The sequence below is a fragment of the Neolamprologus brichardi genome, chromosome 12 (assembly GCF_056152115.1).
Source record: "Neolamprologus brichardi isolate AB-2024 chromosome 12, ASM5615211v1, whole genome shotgun sequence".
NCBI lineage: Eukaryota > Metazoa > Chordata > Actinopteri > Cichliformes > Cichlidae > Neolamprologus > Neolamprologus brichardi.
The window spans coordinates 27,567,706-27,593,502 of NC_142115.1; the positions used below are offsets into that span (position 1 = coordinate 27,567,706).

The window sequence follows — 25,797 nt, forward strand, 5'->3', positions numbered from 1 at the left end:
TGGGGGCAGGGGGTACCTTTGAGACTCATGATCGATATGACTTGGCAGTGTTACTGTTTCTAAAATGTGTGACTGTCTGTGTTTTCAGTTTAGTTTCCTATGTAACATGTAGAAAGAAATGTGACATCTGTCTTGCACAGGAAACTCTCATAACATCCATTTTCTTATCCGCTTATTCAAAGTAAGTTTGTTTAGGGAGCAGGAGCTAATTTTAGCTGTAACACGGTGAGGGGCGCAGTACACCCTGGATTGGGTCGCCTGTCTAAAGGAGGGATAACACAGAGACAGCAACAGACTCTCACATACACACATTCAGCTTGAAACCACCAATTAACCCAACAAGCCACAGAAAGCCCACGCAGGTCTGAGACAAACAGGAAGTTCAAACTAGGGACCTCGTTACTGTGGGGCAACCATTTCGCCGTGAGAACAGGCATAGGAAGAAATTTCAAAGAGGTAGTCGTTCCAGACGTTTCTTTGATTATTATTATTTTTTGTTCATTATGAAGTTGCTGGCACAAAGTCCAGGAGCATGAAAAGTAAATCCTATTAAGCTTTGTGAATTTATCAGTTTTATTTCTTTCTAGAATTATTTTTTTTTAATGTAAAAGTGTAATCTGCACATACCGCAAAGACGTAACCACAAAGGGAGCAGATAGTTACAAAAAGTAAAACCTTAGGTCAGACTGAGGACTTTCATGGTGAATAAATAAAACATAAATAAAAGGTACAAAGGTTACAAAAAATATGAATCGTTTCATTGAGGACACTAAAAACAAGGCAAACTTTTGTAGGTTCATCAGGTAAATATGTGTTCACGTGTTGGGTCCAGTGATTTCAAGCGTAAGTAAAATAGCTTTAAGGCTCAGAGAGAAGTGAGGGTTACTTAATTACGGATGTTACTGAGGTTTTGACACTCATAGCATCCTCCTGCTGTTTGGCTGAGTCTGTGAGGAGGAGGAGGAAGGAGTGGTTTTCATGTGTCGTGTCAGCTCGGCCCGCCCTCCTCCTGTCTGTCCGGGGGTTTGGAGGCGAGGGTCCGCTGTCTGTGAGCCGTCGCTTCGGTGAAATTCGGGAGGAGAACGGTGAACATGACGTCCAATATTAGGTACAAAAGCCGGATCCCGGTAAAGACAGGTGAGCGTGCTTTCTCGCTTTTATTCGTCGGATTGGGTTTAAATGTGATCAGTGCAGTGATGTCTCCATGTTTCCGTCTCTCTGGGCGTCGCTCTGCATCCCTGCACCTGCAACCCCCTCTCATCCAATCCTATGATGGCTAACAGAGGACAGCACGGAGGTAGGAATCATCATTTATTGTAGTTATTATTGATATTTTTTGTGGTTGAGGATGTTTTACGATGCAAGAGCTCTGGCACAGGGAGAGCTCGGCTCCAGCAGCATCACTAGTATTTGCTTCTCAGATCCCATGTTTTCGCTTTTTTTTTTCTCATGTGCGCGTCAGATTAATAATCGCACGATGCTCTGAGGGTAGCCGTGCCATCACAGGCTGAGCTGATCACCACACTGACAGGCGGAGAGGGGTGGATAGAGTAATTTTTAGACGCATATGTAGAGCAGGCCAGCGCGACAAGAGGCGAGCAGCCAACGTGATGGTACCCAAAAGGCAGCATCCTTCCTCCTCATCCCCTCCTCCACGACTCTCTGCTGCCTCCACATTTATTCTGGTTTTTCGGTCACTGAATCGGGCGATGGGCTGACCTAATTGTCAGCGTTGCGTCAGCAGGACTCGCGTATACAGTCGCCGCTGCTGGCTGCCTTTAGTAAACCTTTACTGACCATTGTTCAGCTAAAAACAGCTGCCACATGAGCCTGCAGGGGAGGCCGGCTCTCTGATGACCCTCCTCCTCTTCTTCCTCTTTGAAGATGGTGTAAGGTGACAGTACAGGAGTAACTGCGTGGTTACACATGTGTGTGTGAGTAAAGCAGGAACCACATGCAGCAAAAAGACTAATTTATTTCTTATACAAAATTCAAGTATCCCATTGCAAGAAATGAACATTTGTGGAATTTTTTTTTTTTATTATTATTATCATTTGGTCTTATAGTATAGTTTCATCAGGGGAACTCTTATATGTTTTAATTTGTAACTGGAAAAACGACTTGAAGTATAAAATGATCACAATTTAAACTATTAAAACTTGTTTCTGTGGGTACAACAGTCAGAGGAAAAAAGATGTCCTTAAAAAATTGTTACCTAAGTCCAGTTATGTCTGTATGTGCGGACTGTGCTCAGAGCCCCCTAATAGGCTCTTGTTACTGGTTATGTGGCTCCGTCCCTGTGATTGAATTGATTTACTGTAATGAAACGTGTTACTGTTTAGATTTCTAGTCAAAGTTGAAACATCTCACTCAGAACAGCAACTTGAATTAGTAGTTTCAATAAAACCGAGCAATATAACATCACACGGGTGACATTAAAGCAGATCGGGTTTATCTTATTACTGAGTTCCCCCTGAAGCAAATGAAAATTTATACTCAAGTAAGACTATTAGTTTTATTTTTGTTTTTATGTGTACTTTGACCCGGATTTGGAAGTATCAGTGAGGTCTTATATTTAAGGGTACAGGTATGCACAGCAATAACTCTCAGAGGGTTGTGTTTATCTGTCATCTCTCTGCTTTTGTAGAGCATTTTGATGCTGTCTCACCGCATTTCAGTGCCAATTCCTTAAACAAATGTAAAATCAGTTTAAGTAACCCATATGTCAAAGACTCCACTCTCTAGATGAGACCATGAACCTGTATTTATTCACATTAAACTACTTTCCAGTGCAATCGGTATGCTTGTGGAGTAATAACTATGATGACTTGTCTGCATGATCATAGCAAATTGGAGAGTATTCAAACAAAACAGAGCATGCCATTCTCCCAAGGATGGCAAAAAATACTTCTTAAAGTATATCTGCATATTGTCTGAAGTATAGAATTTGTGTAAACGTGCTTGTTTACATTCCACCACCTGAAACCAAAAACAGAGATGGTTTCTATCTTCATTTTTACCCCCACCGCCTGTATACTCCACCCTCCTCGGTGCTGTAGAAAAATGCTGAACAGGTTGGAGTGGCTTTCTTCCAAAAATTCCCAATTGGATCCAGTTCAGTCGTTAAATTCATGGTGGTGTTGGTACTGCAGATCCAACACAGACTATGAGGAAAACCTGGATGAGGATGGTTTACGTTACGTGCATAAACAGTATAAAAAAAAAGCCTCTTGATAAAAATATTCATTACTACACTGTTTTTACACCTTGTGAGTTCTGCTTTTGGCTGTCACTTCACTCTCCACTCCCACACTCTGTGCTGACTTTGACCCTGATGAGAAAAATATCTCCTATTCTGAACCATTTATGGGAGGAGGAAGAGGCGGGAGAGCTGGAAAACACAGTAATCCTTCTCAGTATGACTGACTTAATGCTGAGATCATAACTGCAGAAACAGCCGTAACTGACAATCAATCTTAAAATCAATGTTTTTAGAAAACTCCCATCCGACTCTCGTGTTCCTCTTTCCACGTTCCCCTCATTAACGTCACCCTGAACGCTCACTTCCTCGGCTGTGATAGCGTGGGGACAAAAAAAATCAGTTTTCATGACTGTTCCAATATGAAGGAGTGGACGACGCCATCTGACCTACTCACAATCCTGTGTGGTGATTAGTCTGTGTGCGTGTGTGTGTGTGGGTGGGTGAGTGGGTAGGTGGATGGATATTCACTGAGCATTTTTTCATCAAAAGAAAAAAAATCCCAGTTTGACCAGCACTCAGCTGCATGATGTCACCCTGATGGAGTGACACACAGATGATGTATCACTGATTTGAGCTCAAAAATGTGCTTTTGGATATCTAAAGTGTTTCTACAATAACATCAGTTAGTAAATCAGTCTCACTACGACCCACACTAGTAGCTGTTCATTGTTCTGTTCATTAGACTGATTTTGATATTTTGATGATTGCTTGTCCTGTTTTGCTTCTATTCCTGGAAGTTTGCTGTTAATCAGTGAAGACATGCTGTCATGATGAGCCCCTTAGTAACTGTGGCTCAGGAGCAGCAGGGGAGAATAGGAGGGTGTTACATGCCAATGCTGCTGTATTCTGTAGGGTCTGTGATTTGGTGTTGGGTGGTTGCTAGGCAACATGATGATAATGATGATGATCTATCATACATAACGAAAGTTTTGTGGATATAAAATGCATGTTTTTATCGTAAAATTAAACTCGTTTCATGCTTTTATAACATGTTGTAAGTGCATATATGCTAATTTTAGCCCATTTGTATCTGGTTGCTCAGGTCAGCATGATGAAGTCATGATACCTGACGTAAATAAGAATCTTCAAGGGTCAAAAATGTTCCTGTTTGCCAAGTTTGATTACTCAACTCCTGATTGTGCAGGATGAGTTTGCACACAGAGATTTTGTGTGTTGTAGCCTGTTAAGGTGTAATCTGCTGCGCAGCTGGAATTGCAGCCGCTAGAGCACAGATTAGAAAATCAATCAGTCCGTTTGTTGGCTGTTTATCACCAGGAATGTTCAATCAATACATTCTATTTCACTGTAACGGCAGCATCAAGTAGTGCAATAAACATCCATCCATCCTTTCTTTTCCACTTATCCTTGTCAGGGTTGAGGGGGGCTGGAGCCTATCCCAGCTGTTTTAGGGCGAGAGGCAGGGTACACCCTGGAGAGGCCGCCAGTCTGCCGCAGGACTAGCACATAGAGACAGACAACCATTTGCATTCACATTCACGCCTATGGGCAATTTAGGGTTACCAATTAACCTATCCTCACTAACTGCATGTCTTTGTAATGTGGGAGGAAGCCGGAGTACCCAGAGAGAACCCACGCAAACATGGGGAGGACATGCAAACTCCACACAGAAAGACTCCAGCCTGACTCAAGACTTTCTTGCTGTGAGGCAACAGTGCTAACCACCATGCTGCCCCTACAATAAAGATATTAACTCGGAAATTCACAGAATTTCCTTAAGCCTTGCTCTACTGCCTTATCTGTTGCCTATATATGTATATATATATATATATATATATATATATATACATATATATATATATATATATATATATATACACACACACATATATATGCACTATTTATATATATCTGAGTCACAGACCTTTACCACCCGTCCATCTGATAATGCCTCTGATTGGTGTTTTAGGTTTTCTTTGAGGCGGCTAACACAGAGAAAGAGTACTTATGTTGAACTTTCTTCATAGTAAAGCCTAAGAGAACTCTCCACCCCCCCAACCCCCCCCCCCCCCCCCCCCCCCCCCCCCCACTGGGCAGGAGATGTGAGCAGAGAACAGATGTTGAGTCAGATGTGTCTGCATGTGTGTCACTTCACTTCAGGTACAATCTCACTTAATTCTCTCACCTGCTCTCTCTGTCTCTAAACATACACCCTCTCGCTGCCACAGATGGGACCCTCGCTGCTCCCACTGAGGACCAGCTGCAGAGCAGGAGCAGGCAGCTCAGAGAGGGGGGTCGACTTAAACGTGGAAATTTAAGCCTCCTGCAGCTCTTCAACAGATAAGAAAAGGAGGGAGCAGCTGATGCATGAAGCCTCGAGCTTCTATTAATCATATGGGCACAACATTTTCCCCTAAAAGAAACCATTTGACATGTAGGGAAACAGTCACTTGGTCAAAGGCTAGTGCATCGATTCTCAAACTTTTTCTTACACACCAGCTTCAGAGGTAAAAGAAACAAACTTTGTGCCCCAAACTTTCCAGATTTTATCAGTCATTTGTCATAAAAAAGTATCCAGGATAAATTTTAGAAAATTAGTTATTAAACAGAGCACCAGCAAGCAGGAGATCTGTGCACCACAAGCAGACTTTCAGGTCTTTGGTGGCTGATTGAAAGTCTGCTTTTCAGACTTTGGTGATTGATTTTCCGTCAGCTACCAAAGACCTGAAAATCGAGATCCTGAAAGCAAAACAGAGTTACAAAAACTTTCTTGAAAGCAAATTTGCTGCAAAAAAATTTGGGTCTGCCTGGACATGTCTGAAAACCATAGCGGGGCTTCAAAATCCCCAGAGCAGTAGCCGTTTTATACCATTTTAATTCAAACAGAGATTTTTCAAACTCCTTGAATATGTTGCATGCTTTAATTCTTCTGATTTTTGCAAGGATATTTTGGAACTGAAACAGAAACTGAAAGACACTCAGCACTTTATCATTGAACTCAGCGATGACCAAAAGGCCTTTCATGCAGTTAATGTGAACGAAAGCCAGGGTCCTAATAACATTAGTGGCCGCCTAATTAAATGTTGTGCTAAAGAACTCAGTCCTGTATTTCAGGTTATTTTTAATGAATCCTTGCAAATACAACCTGTGCCCTTTGAAAAGAAACTGTCCTGGTTCCTGTCCCTAAATCTAGTCGTCCAAAAGTTCCAAACAACTTCAGACCTTTTGCCCACATCTCAGTCGTGATGAAAGTCTTTGGATAAAATCCTCAGAAAAGGATTATGGAAGAAATTGAACATGGTGGAAAACCTGGTGAACTGGATTTTAGATTTTTTAACTGATAGGTCACAAAGAGTGAGAATAAATGGGGCTCTGTCTGACCCAGTGTGTCTTATAACCCTGATTATTCATACTCTATACAAACATGTGTCTGAGCAGATATGAAAACAGGGCCATCATTAAATATACAGATGACTCTGTTATTGTCAGCTTACTGAAAGAGGGTGAAACTAGCCACGATCCAGTCATTGATGATTGGTTTAGTGGTGTGACGAGTCTCTTTTATTAAGTCTGTTTTATCTTTTTGTTTAGTGGCATGGTTCAGTCAGACCTCTGTCACAGAGCCTTGTCTGTCAGGTTTAAATAGGTGTGTGTGTGTGTGTGTGTGTGTGTGTGTGTGTGTGTGTGTGTGTGTGTGTGTGTGTGTGTGTGTGTGTGTGTGTGTGTGTGTGTTTTATGAGGGGACGGCAAGTGCTATCATTTTTCTGTAAAGCAAACTTACCTGCATGTATAAATAACGTAACCTTGACCTTGACTGAACTTAACTGCCACCGAAACCAACCCAGACCGCTAACGCTCACTAAAATATTTCGCATGCCAAGTATAGAAACGATTATACTGGTTTTACTTGTGTTAGGTGCCAAACTTTGTATTGCCTCAGACAAATTACAAACAGCTCAGAAAATAACTGTTCCCAGCTAATAAGTAATCAAGCGCATAACACAGCTTAAACACGTTATGTAACAGTGCACATGCACTGTTTAGAGCTGCTGAGGTTAATTTTAGACAGTGCCAATTTAATGCTAATGTTTTCTACTGTTTGTCTCATGTTAAACTAAGCTAGTTGTAGCTCATGGCCATAGACTGTATATAAAAGATGGCATAAGCAGCAGTTCGCTTGGTGAAAGCGCCTTGTTGAGGTCAATAAGGAGGAAATAGTAACTCAAACAACCACTTGCCACCACCAAGGCATACAGAAGAGCATCTCACAGGCCTGTGATTCATGCAGGCTCACCAAAACTGGACAACAGAAGAGTATTGTTGCTGACCATGTCATCTCCCTTTATGACGACAGTGCGCCCATCTTCTGATGGCTGTTGGCAGCACAAAGCTCAAATAATCTCAAACTGCCTTCTTAAATGTGACAACAACTTCACTGAACTCAAATGACCTCCATGTTAATCAGATCTCAGCCCACTAGAGAAGTGAGGTCAGAATATGCAGATCATCGATACGCGATGCGATCAAGTTGTCAATGAGCAATGTTTCCAGCTCCTGGCATGAAAAAAATAAGGCAGTTCTGAAGTAAACTGGTACTAGCTGTATCTAAAAAGTGGCCGGTGAGTGTGTACACCATTATGTTTGATAACTGAGAATAATCTAGATCCTGAGAAACCAGATCAGGCAGCCTGGGTGTGTTTCTGCTCCGGAAAGTTATTTTCTCTCTGTAACAGTTATTACCTGCGCTGTTGTTGTTCAGGTGTTTGAGGAGTTTGTGCCCTGCAGTGAGTTCTCATGCACATACTTTCATTTTTCTCATGCCGCAAACACGCCTGTACTGCCAGTGATCCATTAGCCTGTGTGCATGTGTGTGTGTTTGTGTGTGCAGTCAGTTTTCCTCTCTGGTTTTTAGCTACAGCTCAGCCTCAGCTCATTTTTTGGACAGCTCAGTGAGTGCAAGCTGACCCAGATATCTTTCAGTCTTTGAAAGAAATCTTTTAAAGTATTCGGTCGACCTGGTTATGTTTGGGATTAACTTTTTTGGTAATGGGGATCAGGACTTTGTCAGTAAGAATATTTTGTAACCTTTCTCGAAACATCAAAAATATCTTAATTATACTGTCATGAACCACATGCAGTTAATGGAGTTATTCACTAGAGAAAACATTGAAATGATTTAATTCCATTTAAAGCATGAGGTTGTTTTTGTGGTGGTGTAATTCCATTTTTTTCTGTACGTGAAAGATTATTTTTTATCTTGGAAAAAATTTAAAAAGCTCATTCATCTTTGTGGTTTTGCATCACATCATGTGATCATGATCATGCTGAGTTTGCTTGAGCATAACCCTCAAGCTAAATAAAAATGAACCAAATGAAGCCCTGTCAGTATCCAGATGGATGACATATTAAAAAAAACTCATCCTCGTGGGGTCGTTATGAAGTTTTTGCCTCAACTATATTGAGGCCAAAACTGTCTCTTGCATCAGGCTGTAAACTTTTTTTTAAAGGGTTTACACTTCATTGCTTTTAAAGGTCGTTACTTTGTACACAGCCTGCATCTGACAACAGAGCACATCTGCAGGTAGATGGGCGATCCCACTGACAGGACCGTACCCAACTGAACCATAACTTCAGTTTAATGCTGTAAAGTTGGACAGTCTAACACGGGAGTCTTCTGACTATATTTAGGAGCCAACTTCAAGTGGCCACTGGAGGAACTGCAACCTTCGACAGTTTGACGTTGACATTGATGCCCCGGAAGTTGGATCCCACCTGTAACCTATAATTGGATATATTGTAATGCAGTCAGTCAGTTAATACATAAAACAAGTAAATCAGCATTTTCTTCTCATCGTTAATAAAAGCAACACAATCTGACTCTTCTCACCCTTCTCAGCACACTTAGTCCTTAGGTGGTTCCACATAGCTTAAATGGGACAGTGTAATTTTTACCAGCTTTTCTCAAACATGTGGACAAGGTCTGTCGATGACTCTTTACAAAGAAATGAAATCCTGTAAATGTATATTAGGATTAGTGCAACATGTTTGGCTAATTGGTGTGTTTTTAACGTCTGTATACATCTATGGTACAAAAAAAAGACATGTTCTTTGTTGATTTGAGTTTTCGTGGGATCTGTTGACAAAAAGAAAGTTATAGAAGCATCAGAAGTTACTTAATTATAATGCACAGTTTCCAACATTCCTCGGCATGATTACTTACCAAATATGGTTATAGCCAAGTATCATTTGTCTTTGAATGAGCTGATGCTAAAACTAAAACTGGGCAACCGCGGCCAAATGTCCTTGAAACATTTTTATCACTGCCTGAGCATTTACATGCTGTCAGATTAGCATGCTAAATAGCCGGGAGCATGCTGGCCTTTGCATCTCCACGGAGACAAAACAAAGGAGGGAGGGGGGTCCATCTTCATGTTGTTTTTTTGCACCCCTCTTCCTTTGTCTCACCCGCCCTCACCCCTCCTACTCCTCATCTTCCCCTTTGCCTCACTTTACTGGGCTACCATCCGGTCGGCAGGCAGTGTGCTAGAGGAAGCGTTCAGTGTTAATGGCTTGAAAGTGTCAGCGGGATGGCTGGGAGCTGGAGAGGAGTGAACAGTAAAGGTCACAACTCTTCACAGCTCCATCGCAGGCCGTCTGGCTGCTTTAAGCTGGAAGCACATGAATTAAAGCCGGGTTATTACCACTACACAACATCATGGCATGCTGTCAGATTTTTGAGCAAAAAGGGTGGAAAATAATTGGATACACGCTCTCTCTTTCTCTAACAACTTAGGAAATCTGTTATATATTTTTACAATAATTCATGGTCAGTGCTTTGGTCCTTCCACCTTCAGTCTCCACTGAAAAGCATAAAGATTTGGCTTTGGTTCACTTATCAGTGCATTTATAGATTAATTGGTCATAGGTGTGAATTCAAGTGTGAATAGTTACTTACCTCTCTCTGTGTGTTAGTCTTGTGGGAGGCTGGTGATCTGGCCGAGGTGTACCCCGCCTCCTGCCCCATGCTAGCTTGGATACGTCAGTGCAGAAGTGCTTCTAACCTGTAGTTTAGTTAATGGCCACCAGAGGGTGATTTGCAAAAAGACTTCTGGTGCTGTAGAAGTTTATGGGAAAATAGCCTTCAACGCTTTCCCTCTGTGACCTCAGTAAACAGTTTCCTTATGAGTTTATGGACTCAGTCGCTTCTTTCAGGTCAAAGTAAATAAAAGTTCTTATTTTGCAAAAAGGGTGCATTTCCAGGCATGCCAGTGGGTTTGTGTGTCGATCTTTTATACTGTCTGCTCCGTTTAAACATTCTCTGTTTAAAAGTTTAGAATAACTTCTTGGTCTGAAAAGTGACATCTGTCCAGAAGAGACTTAAATCTTTCATTTTTTCTGATAACCAACAGGGAGGCTTTTTGTTTCAAAAGAAGTCTATTGTACAGAAGTCAGTGAGGAAACCAACCACTGCACCTCATGATCTGATCTCAGCAAATATTTTCCTTGAGGATTTTATAGTTTCAAAACCTATTAAACATAATAAACCTTCTAAAGCTTTGTTTTTATAACTGGTTTTTGACTGCTGCGTACCTGTTACTTCAAGGTATAAATAACGGTCCTACAGTATGTACTGTACTACAGCCTTCATTTGCTCACATATGCTGGATAATCATGATGTTGTAAAAACAAGCAGCTTGAACGTTGATGGTAGAAATCTCTGTTTCTGCAGTCTGAAAAAGTTTTCATGATGAATTTAGATTTTTAAAGTTTTCATCAGCAAAACTGTGTCTCATCAACTGTTGTTCCTCCTTCAGCCACATCCAGAGTGATGACATGCGATTTCATGTGTTTGTGTAGCAGAGGAGATAACTGCTGTGAGCCTTTGAGAGTCACTTCCTTTAAAGACAGCTTTGTATTACTGAGAGGAGGAAGTTGAGCGCTGCCTGCTGAGCGAGTGGCTGATTTCTGGATCTCTGCCTAACAGGATCGTCCCACATATTGGCAAAGATACTGTTAGGCAGAGATCCAGAAATAATATTCTGACAGCCAAAAAGTTTCTTCTTCTTGTTAGTTATAAAGAAATAAACATAAACAGCAAAAATGCCAAATATTTTCAGATTTGTGTTTTTAAACTGAAGATTCAAGATATTTCCCAGTTTTACCACTAAAACTGAAAAATTAGCAGAACATTCAATTTACAGACATCATCACTGCTTTTGGATTATCAAGGGTAAAATATTCATATATAATCATATTCATCTGCGCTTCCATAGGGAGGATACACAGATGTTGATTTAACACTCTGAGGTCTAAGTCATCTTAGGCAATAACTCTATTTTGATCCAAAACAGTCTTTTTTTAATGATGTTAATGCTTTTTTAAAAAAAAAAAAATCTTTATTACCTGGTTGTCAAGACTTGTTAGTGAGTATATCTGAGCATACTGTCTCAAAATAAACGCTGGTATTTTTGACTCCAGTCATATTTTCAATACAAGTTTTGCCTTTTAAATAAAGACAATTCTGTGGCTTCAGAAGGACTCTGTTTATTTTTAGGGTTAGTGAATCTGCTGTGTAATATTCAGTTAAAGTGTTTATTCGGTGTTACCCATGAAGTTCAAGTGGCAGCAAGGCATAAGATGAGCACATGAAAGAAAAGATTATACAAGACCTTTGACTTTACTCAGCAATCAATAAAGCAAGAAGTTTAAATGAATACTTTGTGAAGTGACATCAGCAGAGTCTGCATGTGTGTGTGTGTGTGTGTGAGAGAGAGACGGAGACAGAAAGGGACAGCTGGCCATTGTGAAAGATGGTGGTGGTGGGGGGGGGGGGGGGGGGGGGGGGGGGGCTGGGGCGGGCTATTGTAAGAGCATTTCAAGACATCTGTTCCTTTCTTTTATTCTGATTGGGCCTCCCTCCTCCCTACACACACACACGCACACACACGCACACACACACACACACACACTCACATTCTCTGTCTACAATGACCGTAAACTTTTCATCTGCCATTTGTGACGTTTCAATTTGCTTCCTCTCAGCTGAGAAAACTTACCAGGAAGCTGAAACCATTAACTTTTTGTCCCAGTTCAGTCCTCTGTCTCCCTCCTGTGGCGTGGAGCGAGGTGCTCACGCGCCATACGTGGCGTCACTGCGAGGCATTCCTTTTCAGGGGAAAAAAAACAGTATTCTTCTTTAAAAGCCTAGCTTCTGTTATTTCAAAGAGCATTTTAGCTCTGCTGCCCACGTCATGCACAAGTCGAACACACCCATCCCATCGTACGCTGACATACACACACCACAGTCACATCTGGAATCAATCGAGTCCAGCCTCTGCCATGAAACGTACCTCGTTTATCTCCACACACACAGAAATGCATACACACTCCTACAGTGCCCAGTGATTTCTTTACATCCTTCTTATTTCAGTCCAGACTGGCAGTTTGTAGCAGCAGCACATAAGTATGTGCATGTTCCCACTGAAAATCACACCGTGGGTATACAGCATAACAAAATGATTTATTCACTGACCTAAAAAATAAACCTGAATTATTTAAAGTACGCAGCATGTGACGGTTTGGGGGGTTTGGGGGCCTTTCTTGATAAGAGATCAGAACTCTGATATCACTCGTGTGTGTGTGTGTGTGTGTGTGTGTGTGTGTGTGTGTGTGTGTGTGTGTGTGTGTGTGTGTGTACAGTAAATGTGAAGCCACTGCGAGAAGCTGGCTTGCTCTCCTTAGCATAAAGGCAGATAATGAATCTGGTTATGTCTGCATTATATATGTTTTTATGTGCTTTTACACGATGCACATGAACTTCAAACTACACCAACCTTCAGAGTTACCAGGGAATCTGCACTGATTGATTATAAAATGTGATTTTTGTAGAACACAGCAGTTAAAAAGTGATTTAATTACAGTGCTGCTGTTTGTTCTTCAGTCTGGAATAAAACCTTTAAATTCCTCTTTACAGAAAAATACCTGGTCCTTATTGCACTGTCCTTTTGGTTATATCAGCATTTCAGCAGGTTTAAGGTCAGGAGTTGGACTTTCCCAAACATTCATTTTCTCTGATGTGCGGCAGTGTTTCCAGCGTTTTTTGAATCTCTCTAATGCTTCTTTTAAGGTGCTTGAAAACACACACATAACCACTGCTAACTGCATTTAACCTGTTTGTTAATTTAAAGTCTTGTAGTTAAGTTACTGCTGTGCTACTTGCAAAATACAATTTAAAATAAAAAAAATATGCAAGATTCTTATCAAATTTCATTTCTTGTATTTGTTTTTTTCTGATAGAGCTGCTTCACTGTACTCTTTACTCAGCTGGCTCAGAGCAGGTAGAAGAAACATGTGTAAAGAGAGCCAAGGAAAACACGCATGAAGGGTCTGACAGGCCAGGCATCAAAATCACAGTGACTCCCTCATTTTTGGGTTGTGAATCCTTATAAGAATTTATGTTTAGCCTAACTTAACAAGTATTTAAAAAAAAAAAAAAAAAAAAAAAAAGGTAGACTGCACATTTATGTGGTAAAACTTTCTCCTCATGACTCATCAGACCAGTAAAATATTCAAATACCGAGTGAATGATGTAGAAATATCAGTCACAAGTGTGTTTTTTGGAGTGCTTTTATTTATTTCATTTATCTATCTAATTTTGCTGTAACCCCTGCACTTACATAAGAGTTTAAAAGAAGAATATTTACTCATAATGTAAAACCTTTACTCGTTGTATTGGTCCTCTTCCGTCACCGACTGTCACTGCAAACCTGCAGTAAAACACAGATGCCTCGGCTAATAGCAAAGGCAGCAGATACAGAGCTTTCGCTTGACTGACAAGTGACTCGATCATCTGATTGTGTTACCCTGCAGGCCCGAACTTGCAGTTATCATTTGTTTGCACTGCAACTTTTGTCACTGCCATGCTCAAACACGTTCCTTTATTTTTCTTTATCTTACGATATAGTACACTTTCTCTCCCCTCTGTCGCTCTCTCTGCGAGCTGTTAGTCATTTCTCTCAGTGTAAGGATTTATTTTTGTACTGTTGGAGCTGGGGGAGGGAATACAGACCGAATGAATGAGTTTCTTTTAGACCTTCGTTCCTTCCATCCCTCCCTTGTTTCCTCCCTCAAATTGCCACTTCTCTCTTGCTCCCTCTCTCTCTCTTTCTCAGCGAGAATTCCTCCATACCTGTCTGAGCAGGGAGCGTAAGACCGCTGTAGGGCAGAGGAGAAAAAGAAATAAAGAAAACAAAGGAGAAAAGAGAAGAAAGGGAGTCAAGAGGAGAGCAGGAGGAACACATTTAAAGCTCATAAACAGGAGGGAAGTGTGTTTGAGACAGAGCTATCAAGGTCTAGAGCATTCAAATTTGCCTTTCCGCCTCCCTGCTGGGCTGTTTTTTAACTTTCTGAGACCAGCGGCTATTTTGGTCCGTCAGTGTCGGAGCGGTTTAGGATGGATGCCATCATGCTGCAAGAAAAACTGGTGGAACGGCTGCTGTGCCCACGAGTGAGAACTGCCAGACAGAAGGTAAAGAGTTGGATTTATGGTAAGAAATGTGTGAAGAAAAGCCAAAGACTGGGAAAAGAAATCAGAAAGTTACGAGGATATTAAAATAGCAGCAGATAGCTCGGGATGAGTTTAGAAATACCCCCACACCTGTAGACCCTGTTCAGCATCTGTTTGCTGTTTTTGCTGCTTTCTGTGGATTTGTTTGAGTTCAGTTTCCATTTGCAATTTTTCTACATAGCGTCAGGTTTGCAGCTGAGATTACCCAATGATTTATGTGCAGCTTTCTCAGCAGTTCTCTCGGTCTTACACCTCTGGCTCTTTGGCAAGTGTCTTGTCTTATTGCGCAGCTTGTGGGTTTTCTTTTATGTATGTGTGTGTGCGCGCGTGTTTTTATAAATGAGATTCTCACCCGAGGGGGGGGGTTCGGAAATGCCTATGACAAGTTATGACAGCGTATGAGTACACTGACTGTGTGCTTGGCTCGTGTGTTTGCAGAGTAAAAAAGAGCTTTTCAGGTCCTTTGAATGCAGCTTCTGTCCGTGCGTGAATGCTCTCTGCGGGCCTCGAGTGTGTATTTATGTCCACACATGTCAGTGTGTCGTACTGTGGTGTAAAGATGACGTTCAGATGCAGCGGGATACTGGAGTTACCGCTGTGCGTTACAGCGAGAGCCTGGTAGCCCGTGGCTCTCTTTGTGTTTCTCTGAGAGATTTAGTGGAAACTCTGAGATGCTGGTTATTCTCAGCTGCACGTGTTTTTTCCGTGCAGTTGTAGATTTTCTGTATTATAGACCTCGTCCGTCTGTTGTGGTGATTTTATTGCCTCTGCCAGATCCATTTGGTCTTCACATTACACTCCCTCAGCGTTCTCTTACAGTTGTTTGGTTTCTGCCTCTGTTTTTGACCTTTTGCTTTTTGGTGTTTTATTGTAGGCCTGAAGCTTAACTTAACTTAGGAATTATTCGGTTAGTCAAATAATAGAAAGTCAGTTGGCGATTTTTTGGATTAGTTCAATTATTTAAACTGTTTTTCAAATAAAATATTTCCGGTAAAACTCTGGGCAGCCTACATATTGCAGCTGCAGGAGCAGCTTGGCCATGAAGCTCCTCGTACACAGTTTCTGTGCTGATGTTAATGCCAGAGGAGGCCGAGTTGCTGTGGCTCCTAAACAATTTTACTTTGCAATAAAATTCCACAATCAGCTGTAAGTCTATGAGGGAAGAAGTGTTGCAAACTGACCTCCTGTTATAGCGCCATGCTGGAATTGAGTTTGGTCTTTAGAGCGACCCATTCTTTCTCATACATGTTTGTCAAGGCAATCCATGTGGCTAAGGTCCTTGATTTTATACACCTGATTGATTGATTGAATCTTTATTTTGAACATGTTAAAAAAAAGTACAACAGCATAGAATTAAAAGAGACAAATAAACAAAGCAAAACAAAAAGAAAATGAGCAACCACAACTACAAATAACTTTCATGTTCAAAAACCTGGGAAAAAGGATTAAAAACACTTGAATTCAAAGGTTTTCACGGCTGTTTCTAACAATACTTTTGGCTCCTTCCTTATTACCAAAGGAATTGCCACACATAATGAATCCCCATATTTGATTTGGCACAGATTTTTCACCAGATCCTCTTCCTGACACAACCCTCACATTTATCTCGGCTTGGGTTCGGCACCAGCTTGTGACACATCTGTGTTTCATCTCTGGGCTGATGATGAGACTTACAGCTCAGATACCGGCAGATGTTTGAAGAGTTTCAGTCAGGTTTCAGAGTTCATCACAGCACAGAAACAGCTTTAGTGAAGGTTACAAATGATCTTCTTATGGCCTCTGACAGTGGACTCATCTCTGTGCTTGTCCTTCTTGACCTTAGTGCAGCATTCGATACTGTTGACCATAATATCCTATTAGAGCGATTAGAACATGCTGTAGGTATTACAGGTATTGCACTGCAGTGGTTTGTATCATATCTATCTAATAGACTCCAATTTGTGCATGTAAATGGAGAGTCCTCTTTACACACTGAGGTTAATTATGGAGTTCCACAGGGTTCAGTGCTAGGACCAATTCTGTTTACATTATACATGCTTCCCCTAGGCAGCATCATTAGAAGACATAGCATACATTTTCACTGCTATGCAGATGACACCCAGCTCTATCTGTCCATGAAGCCAGATAACACACACCAATTAGTTAAACTGCAGGAATGTCTTAAAGACATAAAGACTTGGATGGCCACTAACTTTCTGCTTCTTAACTCAGATAAAACTGAGGTCATTGTACTCGGCGCTGAAAAGCTTAGAAATATGGTATCTAACCAGATTCTTACTCTGGATGGCATTACCTTGGCCTCCAGTAACACTGTGAGGAACCTTGGAGTCATTTTTGACCAGGATATGTCCTTCAACGCACATATTAAACAAATATGTAAGACTGCGTTCTTCCATTTGCCCAACATCTCTAAAATTAGAAATATCCTGTCTCAGAGTGACGCTGAAAAACTAGTTCATGCATTTATTACTTCCAGGCTGGATTACTGCAATTCATTATTATCAGATGTCCAAAAAACTCACTGAAAAGCCTTCAGCTAATCCAAAATGCTGCAGCAAGAGTACTGACAGGGACTAGAAAGAGAGAGCATATTTCTCCTGTTTTGGCTTCCCTTCATTGGCTTCCTGTTAAATCCAGAATTGAATTCAAAATCCTGCTCCTCACATACAAGGTCTTAAATAATCAGGCCCCATCTTATCTTAATGACCTTGTAGTACCATATCACCCTATTAGAGCACTTCGCTCCCGCTCTGCAGGCCTACTTGTTGTTCCTAGAGTATTTAAAAGTAGAATGGGAGGGAGAGCCTTCAGTTTTCAGGCCCCTCTTCTGTGGAACCAGCTTCCAGTTTGGATTCGGGAGACAGACACTATCTCTACTTTTAAGATTAGGCTTAAAACTTTCCTTTTTGCTAAAGCATATAGTTAGGGCTGGACCGAAGACCCTGAATCCTCCCTTAGTTATGCTGCAATAGATGTAGGCTGCCGGGGGATTCCCATGATGCATTGAGTTTTTCCTTTCCAGTCACCTTTCTCGCTCTCTATGTATTAACAGACCTCTCTGTGTTGAATCATATCTGTTATTAACCTCTGTCTCTCTTCCACAGCATGTCTTTTATCCTGTCTTCCTTCTCTCACCCCAACCGGTCGCAGCAGATGGCCGCCCCTCCCTGAGCCTGGTTCTGCCGGAGGTTTCTTCCTGTTAAAAGGGAGTTTTTCCTTCCCACTGTCGCCAAAGTGCTTGCTCATAGGGGGTCATATGATTGTTGGGTTTTTCTCTGTATCTATGAAGCGCCTTGAGGCGACTTTTGTTGTGATTTGGCGCTATATAAATAAAATTGAATTGAATTGAATTGAATGTCACAACACACCTGACAGCTGCCGTATGATGAGATAAAGTGCAACATAAACACACTGAACACCTCTGTCTCCTTTTCTTTGTGTTCCAGGAGAAACAGTATGTGGGCTTTGCAACTCTGCCTAACCAGGTCCACAGGAAGTCTGTGAAGAAAGGCTTCGACTTCACGCTGATGGTGGCAGGTGCGTTTCAAGCTGAATCTTGCCTATTTACACTCAGCTGCCTATTTAATAGGCACACTAAACTAAAACCAATTTAGGCATATAATAAATTCCCATGGACCAGTTTTTGTTTGAGTTGTTTTTAGAGTCATTTAGCTGTTTCTAATATTTTGCCTTTCCTCATTGATAAAGTCATCATGGCAGATGGATTTATTGCAGGACTACATTAGTAAATTGGCAGCTGAGTTCATTTTATTAATATCTCATAATTAAATATACACACAGGATAACTATCTGGGTGTCTGTGCGTGTGTTTGTGTTTGACCTGCAGGAGAGTCCGGTATGGGAAAATCCACTCTTGTTAACAGCCTGTTCCTCACAGACCTCTACAAAGACAGGAAGCTACTGAACGCTGAGGGTGAGTCCTTGGTCTCTTTATTATCTCTGTGCAGCAGTCATAATGAATCCACTGCTTGCTGAATACTTAATGCAACCTTCACAAAGCCCCACCTTTAATTCCCCATGTGTGTTCATTTCTTTTAATTAATCTTAGTTTTTTTTTTTATTGGGTGCAACAACAACATATGAACGTGACAGACTTAACTTTTGATGACATCTGTCACAAAATATAGAGACCGCGCTTCCCAGTCAAATATTCAATTCAATTCGATTTTATTTATATAGCGCCAAATCACAACAAAAGTCACCTCAAGGCCCTTTTGTTGTGATTGATATGTGTGGATAGATAAAAAAAAATAAATCAAAAGCTAAAGAACAACAAGTTCAAACAAATCCAAACGACCTGAAAGAGGGAGAATGATTGCTAAGGTCGTTTCCCTGATCCAAGAAGCCACCAAAACCTGGAAGTAGCTATAGAGGCTGAGGGACCATAACACAACCCCAGCAGACGGTGGAAAGTGAGGTAGCATTAACCAACCAGATGGAGTAGTTTAGAAATAAATAAAACACAAAGCGATCTCTAGATGAAGCCTACAAGCTGTTCTACTTAACAGCGGCCAAAGAAATAAAGTCCTAAGCTTGCAGGCCTGCCTCTTCAACATAAAACTATAGTAGTGAGTAGCACCCCTAAAAGTAGTGTGTCTAGCAAAGTGTTTAAATGTGTCAACAATTACTTCCTCTCCCTGTCTAAAATGGACTCACACAGGCCAGTTACATTACTCACGCTTAGTAGCCATCAGTCAGCAGACCACAAACTCTGGGTACTCTAAGTTATATACACGCGTCCCAGTGATGAGTAACCTCTCCCTAATCTAATGGCAGCAGGACAAACTGCACACAAGGGAACACAGCTGAATGAGTGCCAGCTGTTTTAATAGCACCCCAATTATAAGGGTACTCGTGCTCATGCCCATCGTTCCATTTTTAGCTGATTCAGTCTGCTTCGAAAGTGTCCGTGGGCAAAATACTGAACCACCAGTTGCTCTGGATGTGTTCATTGGAGTGTGAATGTTAGTAAGAAAGCATTCACACATAGAAAAATGTACCTGTGTGAATTTGTGTGTGTGAATGAGACATGTTGTATAAAGTACTTTAAGTGCTAAAGTATAGTATTTATAGTATTTAATGAGTTGTTGATCGGCTCTTGTACACTTTCACTGACCTCCTACTTCAGTTGTCTTCTCCTCCTCATTGCTGTCACGTTGCAGAACGCATTAATCAAACTGTGGAGATCATCAAACACACCGTGGACATCGAGGAAAAAGGAGTGAAGCTTAAGCTGACAATTGTGGACACACCAGGGTTTGGAGATGCCGTGAACAACAATGAATGGTAAACATAAGACTCTCGCTGATCTGCTTGTGTCTGATTCAGACTGCTCGATTGAATTCCCGGGACCTCGCAAGAGCAGCTAATGTGGTCTGTGGTGTCTTTTTTGTCCCAGCTGGAAGCCGATCACAGACTACATAGATCAGCAGTTCGAGCAATATTTCAGGGATGAGAGCGGGTTGAACAGAAAGAACATCCAGGATAACAGAGTCCACTGCTGCCTCTACTTCATCCCTCCATTTGGGCATGGGTAATAACACACACACACACACACACACACACACACACACACGCGTGTACACAAAGAAGTCATGATTGATTAAAGCCACAATTTTGAGTCTCCTGCTCTCTCGTTTTTCTTGCTCAGGCTTCGTCCGGTGGACGTTGAGTTTATGAAGGCTCTACATGAAAAAGTGAACATTATTCCACTCATCGCAAAAGCCGACTGCCTCACGCCCAACGAGATAAAAAAGCTTAAAGACAGAGTGAGTCAAGGAGCTCCGCAGCAAAATCAAGATGTTTCCTTTGCAGGCTGGTGAATGAAATATAATCTCTCTCTCGTGTGTGTGTGTGTGTGTCCGTGTCCAGATAAGAGAGGAAATAGACAAGTTTGGGATCAAAGTGTACCAGTTCCCTGAATGCGACTCTGACGAGGATGAGGAGTTTAAACAGCTGGACAAAGAGCTGAAGGTGGGGACTCACATACCTGTGAGCTACTGACTTACTGTACCTGTGGCTACAGATTCAGATCATCGTACTTCTTATTTAACAAATGCATGGAGAAAAAAATGCAAACCATATGGCTATCATCCATGCAGAGTGGAGCAGACCACCAGGCTTATACACCAGCAGTGGTTTCAGTGAATAGTGTAGAAGGGTAACCTTTTATTGAATTATTACCTCTATTTGAACCTTATAGTATAAAACAAACATGAGGTCTTTCCCGATCTGTCAACACACTGTCACAGTCTTCCTTAATACATGAATTATGCTCAGTTAACATTTGGTATGTCACTTTCTCAGGTCAGGTGTGGAAAACTAAACAAACTTCTTGTTCTCTGGAAGATTATTCAATCCAGTTAAAAACTCTGGGAAAATAACTTGAAGGTATTTGCCTCTAAATCTTGGACCTCCATTGCATTCAGTGGAAGTGAATGGAGTTTTGTTTTTCCTCCTTAAAGCAACTCAAAGGCTGAGCTGCATCAGAATGTATATCTCAGCTCCTCTGGATAATCTGCACTTGTTAAGCTGGCAGGTTGGAAGTGCTTGTGAAAGCTGCTCACAGCAATGTTTTGTGCCTTTGTTTTTAATAAACTGTAACCATTAAAAGAGGTCGTATTAAATGATTCAAACAAGGACACAGGAGCACATTTCAGCATGATGGAAAGTGATAACAGCTGTTTTGTGAAGAAAATGGAGATGGATCTAGAGATGCTGCCAGACGTTGAAGTGGGTGTGATAGTTGGATGGTGCGTTTTGGAAAACTGAGCAAAACCTGTGATACAGAGAAACCTTCAGCTGGCAGAAAGTATCTGAAGTAAATGATATATGTGGTGTATACATAAAGTTCAAAGACAAATTTATTAAAAGGACCTTTCTTCTCCTTTCTTCCACCATGTTGTAATATGGTTCAAAGTTCAGTCTTAAACAACCCATTTTAGCTCCCTTACCTTTAAGACCATCCTCCCGTTAAGCCAGCTTATCTCTGATTGGCTGCCGCTCACAAGCACATGTTTAATACACACGTTTACAGCTTGAAATATCCTCTATTACTGACATAATACACAGCCAAGAGTAGAAAAAACATCTGAAACAGGGTGTTTAAAGGGGTCTGAAGCTTGGATTACTTGCACATATACTAAATGAAAATAAGGAAAAACACACCTGATCTCGTTTAAAATGTGAGTTCATTAACCTAAATGCACCTGCATGGCTTAATGGCATGAGGCCCGAGAGTGTTTCTGTGGAATTTTGTGCTCCTAACCATTTACTGTCATTTTAAATGAAAGTGCAGCAGCGCCTCAGGGGAGATAGATGCGGGCTTGGAGCATGAACGCACCGATCAGCTGAGAAAGTCAGTGCAGAGAAAATAAACAGCTAACAGTCTTTTACCTGTCTCAACAAATAAAGTCACAGTTGTCTTGAGCAGCTCAGGGGTCTTTTGTGAGCGTGTATAACTCTGTCAGTGTGTGCCAGCATGCTCAGACAGCTTTCTCGGAGCAGAGAGGGGTTGAAATAACAACCTTTCCTCGCGTCTCCTTCTGCAGGAGTGCACCCCGTTCGCTGTGATTGGCAGTAACACAGTGGTGGAGGCTCGTGGACAAAGAGTGAGGGGAAGGCTGTACCCCTGGGGGATCGTCGAAGGTATGCATGCTCGAATATTCCACGTCTGTTCAGCTTTATTCAGCCTGAATGTAAATTGAAATAGTTTGCATGTCTCGACTGGATTAATAAAGGTAATGATGCGTATTTCTTTGCGCAGTGGAAAACCAATCGCACTGTGACTTTGTGAAACTGAGGAACATGCTGATTCGTTCCCACATGCACGACCTCAAAGACGTAACCTGCGACGTCCACTATGAAAACTACAGAGCGCAGTGCATACAGGAGATGACCAGGTACGTGAGGAATGAAAGCGTGAGCAAGTGCAAACGTGTAGCAAACAACTTCAATAGAAGTGATGTTTTCTCTCCATTTTCTTCATCTCTCAGTAAGCTGGCTCAGGACAACCGTATGGAGAGCCCGATCCCCATCCTGCCGCTGTCCACTCCAGATGTGGACACCGAGAAACTGATCAAAATGAAAGATGAGGAGGTACTGAGCAACTTTTGTTATTTAAAAAAAAAAAAAAAAAGATTACAGGTGATATTAAACACAAGCTGTTATAACTTGTAATTGAAAATATGTGCGCCATAATAAGATTTAACATGTTACAATTTTGTTGGATTCTGTTGCGGATGTGAAAATGTCTGCTGCATAAAACGACCAACAAAGAACCAAAGTGCCAGCAAAATATTTAAAATGTCACCATCTTGCTTTAATGTTTAGACGTTCTATGAAACGCGTGACAGACAGTTTTTAATCTGCTCTCCTCTCCGTCTCCAGCTGAAGAGGATGCAGGAGATGCTGAACAAGATGCAGCAGCAGATGCACGACAAAGAGCAGTGATGTGCCGCAGCGCCACCTGCTGCTTATCTCCCTAACGACAGTGAGACCTCCAGACTTTGAAAATGGTTATCAAGCGTCAGTGGCAACTCTGGCTGTACATTAATCTTCAGTTTGGTGCTTTTGTATAGTTTGTTTGCCTGGAGGGTGGTTTTTTTTTCCTCTGAAACTATCCAATCTCCCACTTTGAGCCCCTCGCTGTGGTCCTAACATATAAGATATAAACACATAATTTAATAATCAGTGTATCTAATTTATAAATGCAGTGCTAAACTTTTTGGATTTAATGTCAGGGTGTTTGCTGCGACATATTTTGTAATGAAACGTAGGTTCTTGGTGATGTTTCGATTTTTGAACATGGATATTGTTTTTTATTATGCGATGGTGTGTTTCGGTGTGTGAATGATCATTACATTTTCTTTAATATTACCTTTAATATTACCAGGTATGCATCCATAAAACTCCTTTAAAAGGTACCACAGTGAATTTACGTCTACTAAAATCTGATTTTAGCTCTTCTTCATTTGCTCAAAAATACATTTGTTTGGCATTTATTTGCATACGGCCGGTGAAAATCTTCTGCTCCTCTTCCAGCATTTTGTTAATGTGCCGAATGAGCTGAAAATGCTCTTCTTGCCGGTGGCTACAATGAATGGCGAGCCTCTGAGATAACAAGAGTCTGTGCAGTGCAGGGTGCATGTGCAAGCATGTTGTCATTACTCATATCCGCTAAATGCTACTGTGGGCCTATTTTTATCGCTTTTTAGCCGATGCCCTGTTGTTGAATTTGATGGATCGTGGCCTACAGGATGCTTTGTTACCACTACAGGATCAGTAACGAGGAGCCACTACTTTGTGCTTCTGTTTAAATATCTCTTCTTGGAAGTGAATTATGCCACCAAAGTTGTGTGTCCACAGTATGACAGAGCGTGTGTGTAGGTGTGTGTGTGTGTGTAGTCTCTGATACTGATGAGCTGTACATATTTTTTGCCTGAAGGCTGTGAGCTCAGTCTGTGTCCCATTTACAAAGGTGTGACAAATAAACCCCAGTTTGTCGTCAGTCTGGCCTCGCCGCTTCAGTGTTGTTTTTTAGGAAACTCTCGCACGATATCCTCATTCACGTCCTCACGTCAGAGTCCGAGCAGCAGTACTCAGAGCTGAAGCCGCTGCGAGGACTTGATCTGCTGATTCATATTTATCTCCTGCAGCCATTCTTCCTCTGCACTGCACACGGCATCTTCTTCCTGCTGGGCAGCCCAGAAATACACGAGCAGATATGGGAGGACAGAAATATCTCAGAAGAGCTCAGTTATTATATTATTATTTTATTATTAAGTGTCACAGTGGAAAATAAGGGTGTTTTAATAAAGGTAAAAGCACTTGTTATTGTGATAATGTTGAATGCTTGTGGTGACAGAGTGAATTTTAGCTGCTTTATTCAGCTCAGTAGCATGAAAATGTCTTTTCTTAACCTAAAATAATTCAAAAGAATTCACAATCTAATCATTTGTTTGTTAATTGTGTTTTGTCTTACTGATTTGTATCTGCAAATTAATTGGAGTAAAATTGCAATTTGCTTCTCCGAAGGGCTGTATGAGCATAAAACAGAAATATCCAAGATCACTACAACTTCCTCAGATTTCTTTTTAAGCATATAAACACCCCAAAGTCAAACTGGTGTTTCACTGCTCAGAGAGACTACAACAAGCGCGAGACTTACATCTCAGAATCTACACGCCTCAGTTAGCATGTCAATGTTGAAGTTCATGACAGTACAATTAGAAAAAGACTGAACGAGCATGGTCTTGGTTGGAAGGGCTGCCAGGAGAAAGCCTCTTCTCTCAGGAAAGAACGTGGCACAGCTCAGATGTGCAAAGCTGCATCCGAACAAATGACAAATTCTCGTGATGGAGGTGTGATGATTATGGCTTGGTTTGCAGCCACAGGACCTGGGCACCTTGCACTCATTGAGTCAGTCATGAACTCCTCTTAATATCAAAAGTACTCTAGAGTTAAACTGAAGCTTGGCTGAAAATGGGTCATACGACAGAAGAATAAAGGTGTTGTAAAGGTGCAGTGAAAGTCCAGAAATGCTGTGGGAGCTAAGAAAGCTGTGCATAAACGAACGCTCTATGAACTGAAACTGTGTTGTAAAGAAGAGTGGGCCAAAATTCCTCAACAACACTGAGTCCTACGAATATCTTTATTTGCACATGACTGTACGTAACCGCTGTCAGACAGTTTAAAACAGAAGAAAAAAATAGGTTTTTGATTTTTCAGAGTTTATGTGCTTCTTATTGGCTCCTTATGGAATATTTAATATTAGACTTAATACATGCCATGTCTGGTGTGCATTATGACACAAAAATACAATCTAAACATAGACTATAAAATTATAAAAGTAGATTCTAAAGAATTGTACACTTCAAATTATAGCACATATTTAATACATGTTTGCAGTTTGCTATACAGAACTAGGAAGAGTCTAGAGGGTCGTGGGGTGGAGTGAAAATAAGTCATCAAAAACTTTATTGTCCTCACA

The 25,797-nt window shown here is 41.3% G+C and overlaps 1 protein-coding gene across 4 annotated transcripts; it reads left to right on the forward strand.

The window, feature by feature from the left end:
• Positions 1–998: 998 nt before the first annotated feature.
• septin5a (septin 5a) lies at positions 999–24,315 on the forward strand. Of its 4 annotated transcripts, XM_087849264.1 has the most exons (12): positions 999–1,137; positions 1,284–1,297; positions 18,233–18,323; positions 18,634–18,720; positions 19,970–20,093; positions 20,206–20,340; positions 20,458–20,575; positions 20,679–20,780; positions 22,358–22,454; positions 22,573–22,708; positions 22,802–22,904; positions 23,196–24,315. In XM_087849264.1, the coding sequence occupies exons 1-12, from the start codon at positions 1,092–1,094 to the stop codon at positions 23,256–23,258; spliced, it is 1,116 nt and encodes a 371-aa protein (XP_087705390.1). In that variant the 5' UTR covers positions 999–1,091; the 3' UTR covers positions 23,259–24,315. The 4 variants fall into 4 exon arrangements, with proteins under 4 accessions (XP_087705390.1, XP_087705389.1, XP_035763177.1 ...); XM_035907284.2 differs by lacking the exons at positions 999–1,137; positions 1,284–1,297 and adding an exon at positions 14,204–14,747 and having other exon boundaries at positions 22,806–22,904; XM_006789937.3 differs by lacking the exons at positions 999–1,137; positions 1,284–1,297 and adding an exon at positions 14,207–14,747.
• Positions 24,316–25,797: the final 1,482 nt, after the last annotated feature.